Source organism: Falco cherrug, chromosome 6 (genome assembly GCF_023634085.1).
Source record: "Falco cherrug isolate bFalChe1 chromosome 6, bFalChe1.pri, whole genome shotgun sequence".
Taxonomy (NCBI): Eukaryota; Metazoa; Chordata; class Aves; order Falconiformes; family Falconidae; genus Falco; species Falco cherrug.
In genome coordinates this window covers 38284549-38308410 of record NC_073702.1, presented here as the reverse complement: position 1 = coordinate 38308410, position 23862 = coordinate 38284549, and the positions used below count along the sequence as shown (strand labels likewise).

Here is a 23862-nt window from a genome sequence, read left to right as displayed (position 1 = left end):
AGACATAGTTCTTAAATATACAAGCACCAAGAGATGTAGGACATGCAGTTAGTTTCATATATTAGGCAGCATTCCTGTACTTCTGGTTTGCACAAGTGCAGTTTTCTTGCAAAGAGAGACAAAAATCTACATTTCATCTTGGTGCTTTCTGCCTTACTCATTTCCTCCCCTTCTACACCCCTGTATTTCTTTGTCTCCTCATCTTGTTTCTTCTATAACTCCAAATGGGCAACCATAATGGCACTGAATTTCAAGTAGAGCTCTAGATGCTAGTAACTTCAGCACAATATTTTATCTGCAGGGTACTAGTTTAGCTATACTCATGAATTCAGAGCTAATTCAGCCCAATTATGTGTAAAGTATTTTTAGACCATTGCCATATAGGAGGAATCTTAAGTACTTTACGCAGACACGTACTCAAAGAGTAGATCTCACCGTTAACAGATTTGTAGTTTATTAATATAATATTTTGTCTTTAAATAACTGCATCTGCCAGCACTTCCCTTAAGTTTGTTTTCTTCAGTATTCTTCTGAAGGGAATGGTGGCCATGACATCCCCCTAGTTCATTCTTTTTACTTAACGCTGGAAGTCAACAAGTACCTGACAACCAACTCCAGCCGGTTAATCATCCTCCTAAAATGGAAAGGGTAGCAAGGCACCCGAGAGAGCGAAGGAAAGTGCTTATGCTGGCTTCCAGCCGAATGGCTAACTTGTTTACTGGATTCAAGTCTCAGTGACAAATGTGGAAGCCATCAATATGGTATATCCCTGATCACCTTTTTGGCCACCTAACAAATTGTGGAAGTAACTTATTTTCTTCTATCAGAGGTGTGGTGTGGCCTGGTGACAGAGAGCGCGTGAGCCTCAGAATAGGTTCCATCTCTCAGAAGCATTTCTAGTCCAGCTCCGGTAGTGTTATGAACCTGGTCTGGGATGTGTATGAGGCCGTACAGGTACATGATACTCTGAGCCTCCTCTCTGCATCTTTTTCAGCTGAGACTCAAGTCATCACTTTCCAGCAAGGCATCCTTTCCTTTGGAAGGCAAATTAGGTTCTGCCATGGTTGGACTGCTTCCAGTACCGAAGAGAAGCTTTGCACCTTATTGTGTAGTTTTAATATTGCTGAAGGGGCAGTAGTGTAGCTCAGCTACAGGTACTGTCCAACTGATACAGTTGATGCTTGGAAGTTTCACTGTTTGGGGTCAGTACAGGACCCAGGTCGCACAAAAATGTATCAACACTGATACTGGTTTAAATGGGAAAAAAGGAAAAAAAAAACCGGGAAAAAAAAAACCAACCAAAAAAACCAAAAACCCAACCCTCTTTATTTACCCTGGTGTTGATTGTGAGATCTCGTGGTGTAGTAGCCTCTGTGGATCCTGCAAACCTGTCTGTCACTCCTGTCTGGCTCTGTCATATGTTCCAAATCTTAAAGGAAGGTGAGGGAAGGTTTTAGCTTTTCAGTGTGTCTTCGTTAGGCTGAAGTATAAGTAGATAGGCTGCACACTCCCTGATAGGTGCTACCACTACAACACAAACAATTCCATTACACCAGGCTACCATGCACGTGAGCCCACCGATAAACCCACAACCAGTGAACCCAGATCACAGTATCAGAAGGACTCTAGCTTTTGAACACCTTGTATCACAAAGAATTAATGAGTTAAAATAAGATAAAGATGGGAAAATGCAGAAAATATTCTCTTTAAACCCTGTGGCTATCTATGTTGTCAGCAGCTTGGGAATATTCTGAAACAGCGGGCTTCTGACATGAAACTTTCTTACTGTGTGTCTGTACTGAGCTTCTGTTCTTTCAAAGGACTTTCTTTTTCTAGAAGTTCTTTTTTGAAACTGACTATAACAGAGTGGAAAATGTGCCTTCCATCACAACACATAGGCTTCCGAAGGCCTTTGCTTCCCTTCCTTATCCCTTCCTTATTTGGCACTTTGAAGGCTGTACATGTAATAAATTGAGTAACTCCATCAGTTGCTAGTTGTCACCACCACACGTCCTGCCTCCCATCATCCACAATCCAGAATGCCATTTCATATGTAATTGCATTTCCCAGTCCCACTTTCTGTAATGGAAAAATGAATCTCAGGGAAGTGAAATGTCCATTGATATTTTTGTGTGTGTGCACGCTTTTTGCTGGAAAACAATCAGAAGGACAATCTACAAAGATTTCGTTAGGGTTTTGGTAACAGTTAAGGAATATTGTAGTATGATGCTTCGCCTTTAATAACCTAATTCATAAACCATACAACTAATTCTGAATACTCTTATCTCATAATTTTTAAAATAGCCATGAGAACAGGTTAACTTCACCTGATTGCTCAAGCTTCTATGAAGACTGCCTGCGTAACGTACAAAGCCGTTTGCACAAAATGCAGAATTCACTGTGCAGTTTACCATCTCCCATCTCGCTGACTCTTGTTACATTACTGTCCTTTACAGCTCTTTTCTGTTCTGAATGTTAACTCTAGTAAACCATGCTTTGCAAATTTTGCTCTCGTACCTTCTTCCACTGGGTCTCTTAAGACCGCTGGGTCTGTCAACTAAGCTAAGAAAAAAGCCAACACCCAAATCAAACCTACTGTCCTAAAGCAGGTGGAAGTGTGAACCACGGCATGTGGATCCAGACTTTTCAAAGTCACAAAGGTAGTACTTACATGCAGGACTCATGTCTAAAAGGAAAAAATCTTCATATGCCTGGCGTACCTAGTATGATTTGGTCTGCTACAGGTTTTGGGGGAAAAAAAATTTAGCCTACAACACACTAGATAAATTTGCTTGTGCGTTCCAGCCTCATATGTCTCTTATTGAATATTTATGAGAAGTTACATATACCAGTGGAAGAAGCAAGCATACTTCCTTTTGTACTGAAGAAGGTTCACAAGACATAACATGTACGATATTAAGACCAGAACTGTCTGAAGACAAATCTGAGTATTATGCTGACGCTTCCTGACAGTGATTAAGAAAATATGGTCTTAAATGTAGATTAAATTACTGAACTTTTTCATTGGAAAGCAAGGTTTTGTCTTGTGGCCTTTAGAAAGAATTAATATAACGTGTAAAACTTGTGTTTTATGTCAACTTAAACAAAAGGTGCAGTGTTGCAAGATACTTGCTTGAAATTTAAATTTAAGGGCGGTGGGGAAGGGGGCATTTTCTGAGTCATATAATTTATTTAATCAGACTGAACAGAGCTAAAACTCTGCTGAATTGCAAAGATGGTATATACTAATCGTAGCTTGCTTTTAGCCTCATAAAGAGAGCAGCTGCAGCTAACTTGCTGCCTGTGGAGCTTGTTACAGGATCATGAAGTGTGTTGCACTTTCCATCAATCTCCTTGAACAACTTCAAATGTCTTACAGTAAGCCATAATAAGATCAAGACCATGATTTGATATGTGCAGGATAATCTAATAAAATCTGATTCAAAATCAGGAATAAAAAAAATACAGTTGTTGGAGGGGGGGAATTTATTAGTATTGGTTTTAAATACTCTACAGGTCAGATGACCTGCAGAATTTATGATTCTAGTTTGAGACTGTTCCTTGAAAGAAGCACTGCACCTTTTTGAAGAAATACAATATAAAGCTTCTGTGTTTTAACTGTGATCCTTCAACTTGCTTTTTCTTTTGCATAAGGAATAAATTCATACACTGGATCTACAGGAGCAGCTGTTGGAGCCCATGAAGTTTATCGGGATCCAAGAGACAAAAGATCTAAAAGGTGACATGCAGGCGTCTGTTAACTTTTATACACCTGACCTGGCTAACTTCTACAGTATTCTCTGTGGTTGTTGCACCTCTGTGGGGGCTATTCAGGAGTTCCGTAGTTGGCTCCAGAGCATCTTTTACTATAAAGTACAACTAAGTTCTCCACAAGTCTTTAGGTAATCTGGAGTACTGATTCACAGCAGCAAATTTTGGTGCTACAAATGAGTAAACTGAATGGTAATCGTAAACGAACAACCTAACTGGTTTAGGTGTATTTATAAATCTGAATGGTGACTCTCGAGTGGGATTCTGACTAAATTTGTAGTAAGCATAAGTAATACAGGCTGTATCTTATACGTGACTGGCAGGCTTTCCTGTGTAGCACGCTGAAGTTGTGACTGGGCTTGGCTAGGGCTCTGTAGAAGCTGTTAGCCCAGTTCCTGCATTTTAAAAATGTAGTTAATGTTTCAGTGGAGTATGCAGACCAGAGACCTCTCGGAGCTAAAAGGGAAGCCTCTTCTGATCAAGAAATTGAAATACATATTAAGGCTTTATTATATGAGAGTTAATCACATATGTGAAGTATTATTAGAGCTACAACTAGGAGTGATTTGAGATCAACACTGTGGTGGTCAGAAACACGTAATACAAAAATGGTTTGCTACAAAGGTAAGAGACAAGTGCAAGAGCTAAGGCAGTGTTTGCATTTGGAAGCTTTGCCAGTATAGAATGAAATACAGAGGTGCTGCAGCTGCTACAGCATACCTCAGTACTGTAGCTTTGTTTACCAATACATAAAAGCTTTGTATTCCAGTGCCTTTTCCTAGCCCCGTGCCACTGCAGAAAGGCTTGCTAACGTAGCCGTAACTGCAGTGCCGTGCTAATAAAGACAGAGCCTTGCTTTACACACTGCAGTTCACTTTGAAAGCTGGCAAGTGGTTTCCTGTGTGTTAATATGCCAGAGATGGTCATGAGCCATTAATTTGTCGAAGTGACAGCACCATGTCAGAATTAAAGGTATGGGTGGGGAACAAAACCTTGCAGAATGCTAAATGGAGAATCTTCTGCTGTAATCAGAAAAGCTATCAGTAAATACGTGTCACTAAGAAATGTTATATATAATGACGTAGATAAGAATAAAAAAGACTTTTTTTTTTTTTTCCCCTTCTAGTCAAGATACAGATTTACCTGGAGCACCCGAGAACTTGACGTTCAGGGAACGTCAGCGACTCTTTTCACAGGGTCAGGATGTATCCAATAAAGTAAAAGCTTCTAGGAAATTAATGGAACTGGAAAACGAGTTGAACACAAAATAAGATTAAAGCACCTTATCGGATGTATCTGAAGATCTCTAAATTGAGGGATGGAGAAGGGGGGGCACACTACTAATGAACAGAAAATGAATGTTTTCTGAAAGGAGTGACTTTGATTCCTCTATATCTAAGACTGTTAATTAAGATTTAGAGATGTTGCAATAGCAAGAAAACTGATTACTTTGCCAGGAGCTTGTGGTTTATACAATGAAAGCACTGTAAAATTTTAAAGATACGAATCACGTGAAGGTAACTTTTTTCCTTTCTGTTTTGAGGGTTAAGTTCTTGTCCACCAGACCAAGTAGCACTTGTCAAAGATAAGTTCTGTTTCCTGGTGTTTCACAGACACATTTTTGTTTTAGCTGCTGAGCAGAGAAAGTGAGAATAGCTTGAACTGTCTAAACTAGACTGTGCACTAGAAATTGTTATTCTTGGTTGTTTGATAAGAAGCCAATATCTGGGCCACCTTAAATAAGGCTTTATATCCAAGTTTGACATACTGTATGATGTTCATAGAATGATCAGCCTGTCATTACAGATCTTACCATTACTTAGTACTGGAATAACACACATTCTGTAGGTAGAACCTTGAAATAAAAACGTTTCTAGTCCTACAGATCTGTTGGGTCTAAAGTGGTTGCCTAAGAGTTTATCTGTAGTTATGGCAAAGTCTGTGTGTTGATGCATCCCCCACTATACGTTCTTCAGACTTCGAAAAATTGGAAGGTAAAACCTTTGGATAACTGTTATATTAAAAATTACAGAAGCAATAGGTAGTAGGCTACACTAGTGGCCCTTCATCAGCTAGAACCAAAATGTTAGCAGTGCGTTAAAGGTGAGGAGTAATGTTTCCAGTTCCACGGTGAGCAGAACAGATACGTATGTTTTCTGAGAAAGGTAGATTAGAAGTTATTAGGCAATTAGGCATGGAGAAGTATTGATAAGCCTGCTATTATCAGTTCAGCAATATCTTTCTTGGGTTTTTTTCTACGGAGAACTGGTATGTTAGAGGAAAAAGTCTGAAGTGTGAGGCATCCAATACAGTACTGCTGGCTGGGAGTGGGAATGTTAGTAAAGTCGTTAACAGAGCTGGTGTGCTGGCAACAAACCATCTCTGCTTGTGCTGAGGAAGCAGTGCTAGCAGCTTTTCTTTAGTCTAGCTGGCTTTACTGACATCCTGTTAATGTTGTACTGAAAATCTTTTTGGCAGTTCAAGCTATTTTTTCACACTGTAATAGCCTTATTTAATTTTAAATTGTTAATCTTTTTCCTCCCACTATTTCTTCAGCTATGCGTATGTGGCTGATGATGCTGGGAATAAGGACCTCATCAGAGTTTTTCTCATTGTGTGATGTTAAGACAATATATATTGTGATTCCGAACAAATTTTCTATATGACAAAGCCCTTTACTGGCTTTAGATGATTTTTTTTTCCCCTGTATCATATTGTTCTCTTATAAATATATATTTAGGGAATTGTGCACACTTCCAAATACAAAGGGGTAGACTTTCACTGCCTTAGGAAAGAAATCACTTTTAATAAGAGTTGTATGATAAATAAATGCAAGTTAATGAAAATTGGAGTGTAAATATTTTTTACGTATTTCAGGTTTCTTATTTGAAAGTGTGCTTTTACCGTTTCACCTGTTAAATATGAAGTAGAAGATTAAACTGGTTCAAAGTGTTAATGAAGGATCTGCATGCTTGCTATGTCTGTTAATCAGGAAAAGCAAGCCTCTCCCAATTTATCTTGAGAACACTAGCAGCCTTACAGTGATAAATTTTTCTTAAGGAAAAAAACACCTTACGCTGTGGCTGAATTACTGTTGCTGCTGGAATCTGAAAAAGGCTTAGCAAAAAAATACCTATAACCTTCAGTTGAGTGGATTTGGCCTCTATTGGGCATTCGGGTCAAGTGTGAATATGTGTAAAAGTGCTTTTCATATTTGTCTGTGCATTATTATGAAAAACATCAAAACTGCTGTAGTTTCCCATTTCTACTGTATTTCACTTGCAACCTATTTTTAATAAAGTTTGTATTGTATTTAACTTTGCATTAAATGTTTTTTGTACTGTCCCTTATTTGATTCTGCATTCATAACAGCATTATCATAAACCAGAGGGGCTCTTGTTAATATGTTTTGCCTTGCCTGTCCTTTTACAAGCAAAGTCAGTGTATCTCATAATGAATAGATGAAAACCTCAAATTAATTTTACATGAAAATTCAACAAAGGAGGCTGTTTCTCATTGATCAGAGGGGAGAATTTCTTGACCTAATGCTCTTCAGTTTCTGTAGCAGTGACCTGAAAGAGGTAGTGATTTTTACAGCTTAAGCAGCAACTTCTGAAATAGTAAATATTGGTGGCATCAGTTATGCAGGCTGGTGTTACCGTATTTGTATCCTTCTCAAGTGCAAAGTTGAACCTGGAATGTGGCTTCTTTTGGAAGAGTAAACAGTATTACAACCAGAGCCTCCATTGTTATTGCTGTGGTTAAAAAGGCATTTGGTCTCTTTATTTCAAACATAACTTTTTGTCAGATCTGTGGAAGAAAATCAGTTTGACCTGGAAGCTTGGAGGGGCAGGCTCAAATTCAGTATGCAGTTTTGAATAAAGGTTGGGTTAAAGGATTTAGGAATGGTGGTGCTCCTCTTTTACGGTTGGATTGAAAAGGTTAGATGATGACTTCTGACAGGAGACAAGAGCTCAAGCCGTGTTTGGGGAAGGTGCCTAGGGAACCGGGCCCTAGTGAAGTGTTGTAGATGCCTTCTGCTGAAGCTGAAGGTCCACTGGAGCTGGGATTGAGAGCCATCTATGTCTCTTTGCAGGTGAGTAGCTTAATCTCTTGAGCTGTGGGGTCTACGCTCTGGAATTTTCAAAGTCATTACTGAAGACTTCCTGGGTTTTAGTGTGATGTGTGTTTAAAGGCCGGGAAGAAGGAACCACGGAAAGCCAGAAGTGCTGTTTAGTATGTTGCAATGAAATGACTGCCAGGACCTCAAGGCATGGCTGAGGGGAATCTTTTATCCATGTTTTGAGTCTGTAGCTTTGGACTGTGAACAGCCTAAAGAAAAAGAACTTTTGAGTATAAACATGTAGTCTAGATGTAAAAGGAAACAATCTATTGTCCTTCTGTATGGTAGTCCCTCACTCTCAGCAAGAGCAAGAAGTGATTTATTTGACAAGACCATAGTTGTTGCAGCTGTGAGCTGTCATAGAGTTGTTTATTTGCAGACTAAGGTAGTCCAGGGGTCGCAGGGGAGGCACTGTGTAATATGCAACAGTGGTAATGCATTTTCGGTTGGAAAACAAGTTTTGGGTGACGCCTTGCACGGTTCAGGTCAGGTTTGCAAAGTGAGCGCATTAGCATGATGCAGTTGGACAGTGCAGTATCTGCTCCGCTCTGGGGACATGAGTTGTCATCCTTAGTAGCAGAGCTCTTGATATGTTAATTGATGATTACCTTTATGGTGATAAGTCTGTGAAATTACATTTGCATATGCAGCCAGGTCTGCTGCTGTCAGCAGACTCATTATTTTAAAGCTCTGTCAAATTCTCCCTTCTGCATCTATCATCCACATACGCTGCTTTTCAACTGCTTTTGTGTGCTGTTTGTACTAGTCTTGTAACTGAGGAAAAGTCAAGGAAATTAAGAAATTGACTAAAGTCCATAGCATGTGTCCTGCTTACTGAAATAATAAATGATGCACTTAATTATACAGATTGCTGTTTGTAGGTCAAGCAACGAGTACACAAGCAGCAGAATAAACAAGACCATTCCTTGCCTCCTAATTTAATTAGATAACATGAGAACTCAAAAATAGTGATGGTAAAAAATGAGCTTCACCCAGAACAGTCGTTAACACACATAGTAACTCATATTTGATAATAAGAATGGGGAAACACTGGGCTCTTCCCCATTCTGTCAAATGATACTGCTGTCTCAGGTCAGTTAACAGCTGTGTAACACAGAAAGCAAAGCCTCGCAGATTAAAAATTCGGAGTCAGCTGACTTCTTTCCCAGCTGTAACAGCAGGTAAACTCCTTAAGGACAGCAAATTGCAATACACCTGCTTAGAGAATCTTTGTCTATTCTCAGTAACAGATGGATGTTCAGAACTGACCTACAGTTACCAAAGCAAACGTCTTGCTAAAAATGCAGATGGAATATTTACAGCTTCACTGCAAAAATGTTTTGGGAGGTTCACATGATAACAGTCTGTGTGCAATGCAGCAGCCTCAAGTTACTGCCCGCTGAGCGTGGCAAATGCGATTGCACGGGCAGTAGGAAATACGAAGGTGGACAGCAGTGAAATATCTCTGTTTGGCATGAGACAGATAGCAACCTTCTCTCTTGGAGTTTTTCCCAAGTGCTTTTCTGCCCATTTTGTTTCTTGTTACTGCAGTTGGGAATGCTGTAATGGACAACTCTTAGCAGACTGCTGAAGCTGGAACCTCGTTAGTCTTGTTGATTCCACCACTGGGGTTAATGGGAAATGCATCAGAGGCATTCGAGACAATTTTTTCATACAAGTATCTTAAGATTTATAATTCACCACGATATTACACTTATGCTAACATTAATAAAGTAAAATGTGGATTTAGGCAAGTTCATTAAATTTCTGGCCCTTTGGTTCCCCAGCAGGGTCTGTAGTAAGGCAGGGCTCTGCATTTGCAGGGGGAAGACAGGATGAGGTTGGTAGATGGTGGGGGGGGGGGGGTGAGGAGGTGGTGGAGGGAAACAAGATTCTTCAGAGAATCCGTGTAGAAAGGCATGCTGGAATAGAGCCTTGCAGCCCTTCCAGAAGACAGCTGGATTTAGTATTTGTTTCTTGTCTAGATCTCACCGAGAGCGTGTTTTGTTCCCTGCCCATCAGTGAGCAGCTTCTCCTGAGTTTGGAGGTAGAAGGAAGATCCCAAAAGAGAACTGCGGCTGTTAGGGTGAGTCACAGATCTTGTGGGTTTTATTATTTATTTTTATACAGATGGGGCTGAGTTTTCAGTGCTATCCAACTTTCAGGTGTGCATAGAGAAATGACTAAAGAGTAGTCCGGGCATGCTCAGTTTTAGCTTACTAGTTGAAGCAGCGATAAAATTGTCTTCTCTGTTACAGCCTACAGAAACCAGATTCTTAATCTCATTCATGGTGGGTAAAACCCACAGTAGGGGAGAGATCAACCGTTACACTTCAGAGATTATCTTTCTGAGATTAAGATGTCCTGTTGGAAAATAACATTGTACTGATGCAATTGCTGCTGTAGGATAAGCATTACATATAAAAATTACAGCTCAGTGTCAAGAATTGAGAGTCACACCCTCCAGGCTACTAAACCGTTCTCTCCCCAAAATAGCTGATGTTGATAAAATTCTGTCTGCCTTACTTAGTGCCAACATCTGCTAACATCTACAGTATTGCAGTACTTTGGAACTCTTTTTTAAAAAACAAAACCAAAAAAATTAGCCTATATCCATTTGTCAGCTTCACTTTTCCACCAATGCAGAACTCCTTGCAAGGACGAACTGCTAAGGGCCTCGCAAGGGGTTTCCAGCCTGTCTGTTAACAGTTTTTTTGTTGTTGAGGGGTTTTTGGTGGGTTTTGTGTTTGGGTTTTTTTTCTTACTGAGGCTATAGTTTGTGGGAGGAACTTGCAGTATCATGGAATACAGTTGATAGAGCTGCACAGGGATGTTTGGTTTGGTCTGTGGTAGATGGGCTGCATCTGGGTTCCTCTGTAAAGCATTGCTATCTATCATTCTTGTGCCAGACATGGAGAGATTCACTGCTGTATGCTTTTGGATTTTCTACTGCCTGTATAACGGCACATTTGCAAAGTTCAGTAGACAGTAACTTGAGACTGCTATTTTGTAGAACTGGATTCCTCTCTAATTATGATGGCTTTGGGTTAAAAAAAAAACCAAAAACAAAAAAACCACACCACACTCACAAAACTGTAGTGCAAAACCAGTGTTATTTCCCACTTCCAAGAAGCTGACATGTTTGTATCTGACACACTTTCACGTTTACTAGCCAAATAGTATTATGACTGCTTTCAAGATAACAATGCTCTTCTGTATTACACAGAAAGATTAACGAGTAGCATTATTAATGTAAGTTACATACTTGGAAACCTCAGTTTAAGACCCCCAGCCATAGCTTGAATGAATAGCTCCTGTCTTGGGCAGCCTCTTAGGCTTCTCACACCAGCTAGACCTGCAGGCTTTGTCCATCTCCCAAGAGTAGCCCTAGACAGTGGCTTTGTTCAGAGTTAGTAACAGTTGCAGTTGGTAGGGGACCTCTGCATCCCAGGCAGCCCAGAGTCAAAGCAAGGTCAGCTACAGCCAGCTCAAGGCTGTGCCTGGTTGGGTTTTGAGTGCTGCAGTTTCACGTGCCTCCATTTGTGCCTACTGTCTCTTGTCCTATCACTGAACACCGCATGTTGTTTTTATACTCTTCCTCTACCAGGTATTTATAGATATTTATCAGATTCCCCTCAGCTGCCTTTCCTCCAGGCTGAACAGCCTGCAGCACACCCTGTGGAACAGATGCTCCTATCCTTTAATCTGCTTTGTGGCCTTAGCCCATAGTACACAGCACCAACTGCTCAGGGGAGAAAGCCGGAGCCAGCAGAGGAGCTCTAGGTCCTGGCCTCCCCCTCACCCTTTGGTGTGGCCGCTGAACCTCAGCGCGGGGCCTGTGCCCTGTGCCCCCTGCCCCTGGAGCTGTGGTGCTCTGAAGGGGAATCTGTCAGTAGCCTAAGGCTAAGCGCCGCCAGACCTGGGAGCTCCCGGTTTTCCTTCTGTCTCCGCCCTTCCCACCCTCGTTATCCCCAGTGACGAAGCAGAGGGAGGGAAACCTCCGCGCTCGTTCGCCGCTCCGTGGGGAGCGGGGCGACGGGGGAGCGGTGCCTGCGCCCCTCCGCAGCCGTGCCCTCAGCAGGGCCCCGCCCTCTCTGCGAGGGGATTGGTGCGCCTGCCTGCCACTCACGGGCGCGTCCGTTGCTGGCAGGCGCTGCCGTAGCCCCGCTAACGGTCGGAGTTGGCGCCGTGAGGCGCTCGCCCAGCCAATCGAAGCGGTCGCTGGTGGGCGGGGGGAAGAAGGCGGGTCCTGTCGCCATGGCAGCCGGGTGGCCGCCCCAGCGGCACACCTCATTGGCCAGTTTAAATCCCCGAGGGGGGCGAGGGGGAGCTCCGAGCGAGGGCCTGCTCTGCCACGGCGCGGAGCGGGGCGGGCGATGCGGCCGCGGAGCGGGCCGGACCTGGGCTCCGTGTGGGCGCAGCGCCTCCGGCAGCTGGAGCAGCGGCTGCGAGTGAGCCCCGCGCGGCGGGGGGCGGGGGGCGGGCGGGGGCAGCGAGCGGGCCCGCGGCGGGGCGGGGCACGCGGCGGTGGCCGGGGGGCGGGCGGCCCGGGGCGGGGCGGGGCGTGGCACGGGGCGGTGGGCATCTCCTCGGTCCTCGGAGGGCGGCCCCGCCCCGCCCCGCCCCGCCCCGCCGCACGCGCGTTCCCAGCGCCGGGCTGAGGCGCGGTGTCCCGGCTGCGGGCCGGTGCCGGTACCAGGGGAGGCCGCCCCGCCTGGGACTGGGTTAGGGACGGGGCTTCGCTGTGGCGGGAGGCAGCGCCGGTGCCGAGGGAGGGTCGCGCCTGCGGCTCCCCAGCAGCGCGGCCGTGGGGACGGGAACCGGCGTGGTTACTTCGAAATAAATAACGTGGCGCTTCTCGAAGGACCATAGGTCTGGAAGGTGCCAGCAGATGTAAAGCAAAAGCAGTTACCATTTTGTACATATGCATTTCCACACGAGCAAGCAAAATGACAGAAAGTTCAGAAAATAAAGGAATATTAAGAATTTAATCATAAATTCTGTGTGCTCATAGGTGAATACTCTTGCTGAGGAGATCAGGGGATAGGTAGTCCTTTTATTTCAGAAGGCTGGGAAACAGGGGGAGGTAATAATGAAAACTATCATAATGAAATAACGTTCATCTGGCTTATTTATTTCATCTTTACTTGTGTGATTTTTGGGTGGGTTTTCTTCCTTAGGCCAAAGAAGAAAGAATAGTTGTCCTGGAAACTGAAAATGCTGCTCTTCATCTAAAGCTTGCAGAGGTAACTATTGCTTATTTCTCAAGAAAGAATTCTTATAAAAATAAAAAAAAAAAAAAGACACTGAAATCTACCTTCCTATTTTTGGATTCTGCACTCTTTACCCATTGGGGAATTCTATGAAGGGATTAAGGCTCAGTGTTTCTTTTTTTTTTTTTTTTTTTTTAATCATAAATGGTAGCAGTAACAATAGACTAAGTAAATAGTAGTTGATATACAGTTAAATCATCGCTATTGTTTGAAATCTATAAAAATGAACTGAGGGAATAACTCTGCAAGCATCAAATATGGAATATTGCTTTGTGGTTGCAGAGAAAATGTTTTAAAGTCAAGGGTAGATTTTGAAGGATTACTCTCAGACGTAATTAGGATGATGCTTTAAAAAGGATGCATCATTGAGTGCAGGAAAGAGATTTCATTATGGGCAGACTTGCCAGAGATGCCCTATTGCATGTCTTCGTAACACTGGTATTACACTTGTCTAGCAAAGGTGAGGTACTGCCGCAGAAGTCAGTCACAGAGCACAGCATCAGCTGGATGCCCTCATTTCCTTATACCCTTCTACAGAAGCATATGATACTAAGACCTTTAGTGAAACAAGGAGCAGCCTGTGTTAATGTTTGGGGTCTTCAAAGGTAGGATTTCAGGGATTTATAAAATTTTGAGTATCAATCTACACTGCTAGAGTAGAGCCAGCTGTATTAGTTGTGATACAGTTGGCCAAGGGTTTCTCATCTGGGCTGAAACATTAACTGGTTGGGTGACCTCAGGAAAGCCATTTGCCCTCCCTATGGGTTTGTTAACACCTGTAGATAAAAGTGGGTTTAACATTTTTCAAAGCCTGACTGGAAGCAGATGTTACATCTGAAATAAGTTTTACTAGGTATAAAGAAGAATACTGTAATTTAATTTGAGAAAATCTTTATATTATTTGTGTTCTGCTTTGCAATATTTACCAAAAACTTCAGCTGGTTGGTTTTTTTTGAGTTTTTTACTCTCACAAGCACAAGAAATAAACTTTTCTAGTCAGTTACATGCATCAAATGTAGCAAGAAGTTATCTGAGTATCAGATAATGAAGCCTTTGTTTTCCAAGCCTTGTTTATTGCAAAATGTGCTGGAAGATACAAGCACTTGCAGACACATGTGGAGCATGGCAGCGGTACCACCATCAGTCAGAAACAGTGTCAAACGATTCATGGAAATACTGTGCAATTAATCTTGCACTGATGTTTCTATTTAGGATGTTACTTAAGTACATGTAAAAGACTTTTGCTTTTCCGTAGTTAGTTTGCCCCAGCAATCGGAAAACATGAGCTAAACTGATATCTATGAAACGGTTTTACTTTAATTGAAGAGTATCTATTAAAAAGAATACTAGTTTTAGACTAATTTAAGCTTGTGCCATGTTGCACAGTATCTCCCAGTATTTCACCAGGTATGCTGGTGTCCTTAGCTGTCAATCACCAAGCCTTCCGATCTGCTGATGGAGCTGCCTGAATGATGGAGTTGTAGCGAGTTCAGCCAGAGTGGCCAGGGTTAACAGAGGTCTCCTTAACTTGTGAAAACTGATTGGATTCATGTTGTCTGCAGCAAGTTAGGTACCTTTGGAGACAAGCTTATGAGGACAGCCATAAATTAGGATTTGCAGAGTAAATGTTTGTCTGTAGGTTACATCAGTCTAATAAAATAGTTATTTCTTGCCATAGACCTTGCCTTGTTTATATCCTTAAGATAATCACAATTATCAGCACTGCACTGTTTTCTGCAGCCCAGTATATTATCCTAGCAGCATATTGTAAGGTTTGTTATTGAACATAGTAAGTCACATTCTTTCTCTGTAGACTTACTTTTGCCTGTTTGGAAATTTGTTTGTCTACCTGCATGCCCCTTGCTTTCATCAGCAGTCCTTGAGGTCCTGATCTTGCATCCTCCCATGCATAAAGCCAGGTCTGCCAGAATGGATCCGATTGCAGAGCTGAGATTTCACTTTGGAGAATGCTATTAAGTAGTTCAGTTTCACTTCTGTTTATAATAAAGCTGACTATAAAAAGTTTTATAGTCAGTTCCTTGCTTCTCATGCATGAGCACAGATTTGCAAGCTCTGGCCTATGAACAACTGTGATGAATGCTAAAACTATTTTAATGGAGAAAACCTCAAAACCAAGGCAGCATTTGCAATAAAGATAAGCTTGATAGTGGAAGTGATGAGAGGTTGACTGCAATGACAGTAGAAACAACCATTCTGCTTTTATTGTTCGTGTTGAGAAAAACGGGGGTCAAGGGGAACCTGATGGTGGAAAATGTATTATATGTTTAAGTAGGTTTTAACTACCTTAACCTTATTTAACTTGAGTTAGGCCTGAGTACTGCAATTGCTTATCATACATGCTTCATTGTTCATGTGATTTGAGATACTAATTCTGGTGTGCTACTTGTATGCATTTTTGTCAAGTGTATTTGTAAATACTGCATCTGATTAATGTGAGTCTTAATCCTCAGAATAAAAGAACACAGGAATGCTGTACAGAATCAATCTCAATTTCTGGGAGCTTAATAAAAAATGAGAGATTTAAAAAAAAATTTCCTGCTATTTCTTTTTGATGTGAGAACTAGTGCTAAGGTGTTGTATAGTTGTGCAGGACCTCCAGTTGCATTTGTAAGTAGAAGATGTATGTTTTGTGAAGATGAAAAAGCCACATGAAAAGGTTTGTTTAGATGAGTGAAGTACTTTTCTTGGAAAATTGTAATGGTTCTTTACTCTAACAGCTCCAAGACATAGTACTGTTGTTTTTGCAGATGTCATCTGTAGTTAAACTGCAATTAAATGTTTACTTTTTACCTATCATTATCAGATGATTGGAATTATATCACACCCATTATGTGAGTAGATATTTATCTCTTTCATGTCATTGTAGTCTTCTAAACTGTGTTAATTTAAATAACAAGGAACTGCAGTCACAGAATTTACTGCGTGAATAAAGTAGGAAATAAGTCTGTACTAGAGACAAGTGCATTCCAAAACCAAAGAAAAAAGCTATTAGTACTGGTTAAGGAGTGACAGAACAGATGTCATCAAGTGGCAGAGGAAAGTAGATGAAGAAGTTGCAGCTCATTTTAAGCACTATGATTGTCAGTAAATGACAAAAATGCAGTTTTTAATATAATACAGATTCCATCATGTTGTAGACTCTACAAAGATTTTTTGTCTGCTCTTGCCTGTATATACTTAAAGTTGCAATATTTATGTTTTCCTCTTGATTTCAACATCTCAGAAAATTTGCCATAAAAATTGCTTTTTCATAATAGGTAATTTTGGATTATTGGCATTCTTTTCCATGTCCTTTAGAAACTGTTTTGATTGCTTTGGGCTCTGAAGACCCAGCTTATTGCTTTATTGGTATTGGTTTGCATCACTGCAACTCTACTGAATGTGATGGTGTTGGCAGGAAGCTAGAGCAATGAATGCCAAGTGGGGGGCTGTTTATTACCAGTTCCTTCAGGACTTTAGCGGTTAGCACGTGTATGTTTGTCCTCTTTCTGTTTCATGTCCTTTCAGAGAGCTTTCTGCGTTAAATGTAGTTACCATTTTTTAGTTTTAACCATTTAGGTCCATCTCAAGTGTAAGTAATGGGGTTTAGGTATGGCAAAAGCATTTTAGTAACCTGATGCTGAGGTTTACCGGTTTACCACCCTAAGGAAGTCGAATATTGTGATGTTAGCCAGTTACCTCGGGGTGATCCTTCATGTGACTCTAGAAAAATGTAAAAGCAAGGAATTATGAATTTACAGCATCACATGTAATCATATAGTTGTGTTACAAATGCTTACAGGGACAAAGGGGACAGGACGCAAGGGAAAACATGAAAGCTTTAAAGTGATTTTTTTAGGTTCTTGCTTTTTTTTTTTTAAAAAAAAAAAAACAAACAGTATCAAGGGTTGGCTGGAAGAAGCACTCATGAAGTATTGCAGCTCTACTCTGCTCATGGCCAGCAACAGAAATTGCAGAGGAGTTCTGTTGTAACCCAGCTGCATGGAGCAATAAAGGTAAAGACATTTGGTAATAATGTAGGCAATAATCTATACCCTAAACATTTACATGCTTATCAAATATAGTAAAACCCAGAAAATGGTCAGATGTGAACCTGATATATAGTTTTATTGTATTCACACAAGTGCTTGCAGTGAAGTGTGGCAATGCTTGAGTTAGCTTAAAATTTATAGTGGTTTTGCTGCAATACGCTGAAAAGTCACCTGAGATGCAGCTAAAAGCGGCTACTCCTGAGCTTCAGGATCTTATGTGTAGGCTGCTATCAATACCTGAGCTAGATATGTTTGTAATCAAAACCTCACACTCCCTGATTTGACTATCATGGAGATATCCCCTAAATCAATTATAATCGTGATATACTTTAACCAGATAGGCAGATCCTTTAAAAAGCATTGGAGAGCTCTACTGATTTCACTAAGAGTTCTGCTCAGGTGGACCTCACAAGAGGGAGTGGTTTGCTCTATGCACACTCGGATTGTCTTAATTTTGCATCACAGAGATTGGAACTGTTCTCCCAGTACCAGTGTCATAATATTTTCCTTTTGAAGTACTTATTCCTTAAGTTACTCCACAGAATAATGAGTTCCTTTTAGAGACAGTGACAAATGTCAGCTTTTGACAGGGCAACACTGAATGCCTACATAAAATTACTTGAAAAGTCTCAGGAAAGAAATCTGATTCATAACAGGCCAAAGGATGCAGCTTAATTGTAGCATAGCTGGACTAGATGGTTGTTGTAGGTCTCTTCAAACTGAACTACTCTGTTCTATCCAATTACAGTGATTCTGCTCTGTACATTTTGCAGCGGTGTTTTACATTTTAGGTTAGCTACAATGGTAGAACTGCTTGTGATGCAGTACCAGTGGATTGAGATGGTTTACTATCGGAGATCAGTCAACATTAGGAAGAGAGCAAAGCTCTCTAAATAAAAGTCTAGATTAATGATGATCCTCTACTCATAATACAAAATTTTCAAAAAAAACTTCCCAGTTATATTCTGTAGCTTCTGAGAGTAAGAAATGCAGTGATTTTCTCCCTTTAGTTTACAATACTGGTTTATCATTGAAACTAGTTGATTAATTCAAGGTCAGTACTGCAGTTGGAAAAATAAAATGTCACAGAATATGTGACACTTTGTACCAGGCTGACTAATGAAACATCACAGTGCTTCTGTGAGATATGCTATTGTTAAGTTCCTCTTAGATGGCATTACATGCTCATTCCAAGACTTAGATGTCAAGAAGTATACTAATCCTAAAATCAGGTCAATTTGGTTTTACTTTATTTGTACTTTTAAATGAATATAAGCTGCTCTTATAAACATTTTAAGTCTCATCATGTATGTTATCCTGAGTTATATCCATTATACAATACTTTCCTGAACAATGAAGGTTTCTGATCTTTTCAAAATACATCTGTTCTCATAGGAAGGCATAGAACTGGCTTACTTAAGAAATGATTTAAAGTGAAGTTTAGCAAATACCTCCTGATCAAAGTGTGTATATATATATATACACACATATAAGTGCATATAAGAGATATATAGTTCACAGTTTTTCATTACTAATTCTGGATATGTCTTATACGTGGACAGAACACATACATGTTCACACACACTTCTTTTTTTTTTTTTTTTTAATGGCATAAGAAAGAGACTTTGTTATACCTGAAGCTGTGTTATGGTCGAAGCATGTACTGTAAGATGCTAAGGATCCATAATGTCTTGCTGAAGGAAATTGCTAAATATCTTGCAGGATCCTTCTCTAAACATGCTGAAAAATATACTCCTGAAGACTTCCTTTCATGAAGTAGAGGGTTCTTCCTGACAGTGATATCTCACTAGAATTATTTGTGGTGCTGTTGTATTGATTCTTCCTTAACTGCTGTTTTTGTGTCTTTAACATGTTTTTCCTCCTTACTGAGAAGAGGTTTAAGCAAGACCTGAAGAGCCTCCGTTCTTTTGCTTTTGAACTTTCAAAAAAATTTCAGCGTCAAAGCCAGACTTATCTTTACCAAATTTTGACAGCAGTCCAAGGGATACAGCTGCAAAATGAAGCAATGCAAAGTAAGGCTCATTGTATTTACATTTCAAGCATGTAACATCAACAGATGTCATTGTTAAATTTTACTAACATTAAAAGGTTGGGCTTGATTTTTCAGAAACGTGTCAGTGAAATTGTAGCACTTGGGTTTTGTTTGACATTAGATCATCAAGGAGTTCTTAAGTGTTAGTACAAATAACTGCAGAGGTTATGACTGATAATTTGGATTTAGCTTTTGTGTTGATTGCAGCTGCTACTAGACTGCTGCTGACTTGGCTCAGCTGTAACATTTTTAATCTGAAGTTCTCGGGCTTGTTATCCTGGCTTTTAGAATAGCTGAATGAAGGATGTGTTGTTTTAGCTGAAATTTGTCTGCTTTTGACTGTACCAGAAAAAGACTCGGGTGATTTCAGAGATTTTTGAAAATACTGTCTGAAATTGGGACAGATTGTATTTTTAGTGTTTTTGCGTATTTACAAAGAAAATTTTACTTCCGAATTGAGCCCAGTTCACTAGTCTGTAGACAATAACACCACATATACTACTGTATCAGAATTCAGGTCCTTCCTTGTTCATGCTTACATAAAAGTAGACCCTGAAGTGCAGTGGTGCTCTCTGCCCTTGTCACTGAGGGCTTAAGTGCATTGGTCCTACACCTGGATCTCTCGGCATGGATCTCTGTACCTGCTTGCAATATCCTTGATTCTGGTGGAGCTCCTACCAGGCCTGAGAAGCACATGACACAGTTGTTTGATGCTCAGCAGCCTGATGAACTAACAACAAATACGCACATTTATAATCAGAGTCCCTGGGTGATGCTCTGATATCTGTGTGTTGCTGTTTAAAACGTGTGTAGTTTTCCTGCTTTGCTTTTTTGTTGAAATACTTAGTTTTGGGACTGATTTGATTCCAATGGGACTACTCATAGCAACAGCATTTTCAGTGATGGGTGCTTGCAGAACTTGTCCCTGTATGTTATGTATTAAGTTACGGTTAAAATTGATTTGATTACTGTATTATCCACATAGAGAAAATGCTTAATCAAGTTGTCTTTAAAACGGGGAAAAAAAAAAGTGGAAAATTAACCCTAGATAAAGATGAATATTTCCCTTATTGAAGCAGGGGGCTTAATGAATAGATAGGAGGTTGGATTTGGCACTTGAGCCATTGTGTAAATAAATTGTAAGTATTCCTTATGAGGCCTTGCCAATTCTTGTTGACTGTTCTCAGTTTGCACTTCGTGGTGCATGGTTCTATGAAATTATAACCAGGAGAAGCTTCCTTGCCTATAACAAAATAGTGTGTTGGTACTTAGGTGGATGACTTATATTTTTAATTTGGCCATTTTTCTGTCAAATGTTTTGGGTTGAGATTCTATTGTTAAAAGTTAAATATGACAGTCAGAATTGCCATCCTTATATTACATAGTCTTCTGTAAACAGAAAGCCCAAAGTATGTATTCTGGAGACAATCTATGTTATCAGTTTAATCCTAAAACAGAGATTGAAAATGAGGGAGAGAATTATAGAATTAACATTCAAGTAGGTTAATTTCAAGGCTGTAGTTGACATGCAGCAAACTATAAAACTTTCCTGTAATAACAGAGTAGTTCCTTGCTTAGAAATACTTATTCGCAGTCCGAAAACCAGGTTATTGCTATCTTTCCCACTGAAACTTAAGTAGTAGTAATTCATAAGAGAGGGAGCTGCCCATTCTTTTGTTATAGGCCTGTTCCCTTCATAAACACAGCTGCTGTCATTTTAGCAAAAAATATTGGCCACCTGACTGCAAATGATACTACTGAGGCAGATACAGTACTTCAGCAGATTTCTGGAAGGGTAGGAATTGCTAAACTTTTAAGATGACTTTTTAGATTGCTTCACCATGCAGGTATTATCAGAAAGAGGGAATGACAGTGTCTGTGCATGCAGAACTTATTTTCAGACCAGGGGAAACCACTGTTCTCACTGCTTGGCAAAGTGGCGGGTACTAAGGAGCAAAATCTGTCCAAGTTAGTAAGTGACAGAGAGGTCACTGCAGGTTACTGACATACTTTGTGAGAACAGCTGTAGCCCAGTGCCTTACGTATCCTTTGTGGTTCCAGGACACTTTGTCTCTGGGGTAGAGAAGAGGAAAAATTGGTTAAGGAGCTTATCTCCCACTTTGCCCATATGCTGGCACCTATGTGCTATGCTCCTTTTGGAGAAAACTGAGCTCTGTGCTGTGCTGATGACTTGTATTTGGGGAACGTTAACTACCATTATCTTTTACCCTCAACTGGACAGCAGTTTCACCAGCTTAGCTGCCTTTGGAAAGCCTTTCCTTCTTGGTGCAAAGTAGGGGAGGAGGAGGGAGACCTTGGACCCAGCAACAGAAATATCGCAGCAACCCAAAGAACAATATTATAGCCCAGGATATAAAACACAGGTGAATTCAAAAGAAGTTTTGGAATTAAGTCTAATACATCATAGCTGCTTATCCTAGAAGGCATGGTCACATTGACCCTGGAATCTAGTATGGAAAGAAACATTAAAAACCCCAGGGAACTATGGGGACAGCTACACATCCATATCTGAGCTAGGCTGTGGCTGTGCTAGTTTATGCTGCTCATGTGGTTCATGTCCCCATCATGGACCTTTGCGTTATACTGGTATAACTGTGTGACCACACACAAAACAGATCAGGGGGCTGATCCAGGACAGAAGTTACTCAGCAAGGATGGCTTTTTAGACCTCTGTGTCTGTGGAAGCAGTTGTACAAGCTCAGCAGAAGGTTGGTGCAGCACTGAATAGGAGGGAATGAAAAGCTTCTTGACTAGAACCGTCAGTTAAAGAAACATTACAATCCTGAATATGTTAGCAAGCCATCACTCTTCTACAGTTGTTAATCCGATTATTGATTAACATCCTAACTGTGCTCAGTGATGTTTAAACAGAAAAATCAGCATTCCCAGCTCCCAGAGAATTTCCGTATAGGTCAATGAGTTGAGCAAAGTGTCGGGGAAAGGAATGTCTATAATGGCTGCAGGCATGTAGTGACTGCTTCAGTTGAATAATGAAGAGTGGGTTTCAGTATTTTAAAATATGCACCCAGTGGCTGCCCCTAGGTTATGGATAAAGATGTAACTTCTGAATAGCCTGCAGCTGATGCCAAGCAGAAACAGAGGAAGATGTTCAATGTTTACAACTACATAACTCCACTTTCAGAAAAATTAAAAGTTCAGAAATTATTTATGCATTAGGAAACTTGCTCTGTGGAGCTTTATTCAGTAAGTTTTTCTGTGCTGCACATAAAGCTTTACAGAAGATGGACATTAAAACTGATGGTTCAGTCTTACAAATATCAAAATGCCATCTGCTAAATGCAACAACCTGACTTATTTTCTAGAGATTACAGTCCTTCAACTGTCTGCTGAAAAACCCTGATGTCTAATTAGGAATCCCCAAGGTTGATTTCTGTTTTCATAATCATCTTTATCATAGGAGGGCCAGTTAGGAAAAAAATAAATCAGTTATTAGGGCCTAAATTAACCAAAACTGGATCTGTAATGTCCAGTAGGCTTCTCGAGAGTCCTCATGAAGACACCACTTAAATATTGAAACAAACTAGTAATTTATTTTTTTCTTTCAAGACTGGAAGAATACCTTAGCACCTATCGCTTTGCTTTACTGCTTATTCAAGAGACTTCACGAACTGAAAGAGTGTGTACACAAATTTATAAATGAAGATACTTATTATGGGGATTACCTAAATAATCAATCTAACCTCGTATTTTGAAAAATAATGTATGATTAAGGGTAAGTGACTGTAAGAGTCACTTTTGACAATTTATTGTAACACATTTGCATGTGATTCTCCAAACCAAGACATGCTAGTGTTACTCCATATACAGGATGCAGAGAAAGGATTCTTTTTGTAGTGAAACTTCTGGATTTTGATTCCCCAGCTATTAACATCATGTTTTCCCTGCATGCATGCACTTGTGGAGGATCATTATGAGCTGGAGGTGAACAGCATGGGTATTACAAAAATAAGATCTGAGATATCTCTAGTGTAGACAGTGTTCCTTGAAGTTACCGGATTTTTAGTTTACAGCAGAGAGCATAAATCATGTGTGTGACATGCTGAGATTTTAAGTCTGTTCCTTTCTTTGTAAGGTAGCACATACTGAGGCTGATGGCCATCCTGCTAACTCAGCTTTCAGACCATGCTTTGGACTGCTTGATACTCTACATCCTCAAACTGCTCACTAATTGCTGGGGAGATTGATTTCCCACTAGGGTTCCTGAAAGCTTGCTTTTTACACAGGCTTAGTCACATTATGTGCCTTCTGGGTTGTATGTTTGTTTTAGGCCTGCTCAGTGTTAATGTAATTGGGCTGAAATAAAACCATTTGTGAAGTTAGAAGGCTTTTATAATGACCCATATTGCTTTCTTCAGTTTTGTGAAGGAGACTCCCTGGCGGTCAAATAATTTTTTATGAAACCCTACCCAAGAAGCGAAGGCATCTATCTTAAAAGGGAAGTTTATAGCTGTTTTACAGGATTAGTAGCACAGTAAACGAGGCTAAGGATAAATGATAGGTTAACTTCTTGTTAAACAAGGTTGATTCAAGTTTAGGTTTCAGGAATCA

General features: G+C 40.5%; 2 protein-coding genes across 30 annotated transcripts in view; both read left to right on the top strand.

Moving 5' to 3' along the window:
- The window catches only part of AFDN (afadin, adherens junction formation factor), a 131727-nt gene extending 124611 nt beyond the window's left edge, over positions 1-7116 (top strand). For 27 of the 28 annotated variants that reach the window (XM_055713141.1, XM_055713135.1, XM_055713142.1 and 24 more), the window contains 2 exons: positions 3655-3739; positions 4898-7116. In XM_055713141.1, the coding sequence (XP_055569116.1) occupies positions 3655-3739; positions 4898-5042 (230 nt within the window). In that variant the 3' untranslated portion in view covers positions 5043-7116. Of the gene's footprint in view, positions 1-3654; positions 3740-4897 lie in introns of those variants that run through there. The other variant, XR_008732690.1, reaches the window with a different exon arrangement.
- Positions 7117-12200: 5084 nt separating this feature from the next.
- Positions 12201-23862, top strand: part of KIF25 (kinesin family member 25) — a 43368-nt gene continuing 31706 nt past the window's right edge. Inside the window, exons 1-4 of one of the 2 annotated variants that reach the window (XM_055713132.1) lie at positions 12201-12345; positions 13075-13140; positions 17067-17183; positions 19114-19252. In XM_055713132.1, the coding sequence (XP_055569107.1) occupies positions 12271-12345; positions 13075-13140; positions 17067-17183; positions 19114-19252 (397 nt within the window). In that variant the 5' untranslated portion in view covers positions 12201-12270. The remainder of the gene's footprint in view (positions 12346-13074; positions 13141-17066; positions 17184-19113; positions 19253-23862) is intronic. The other variant, XM_055713133.1, reaches the window with a different exon arrangement.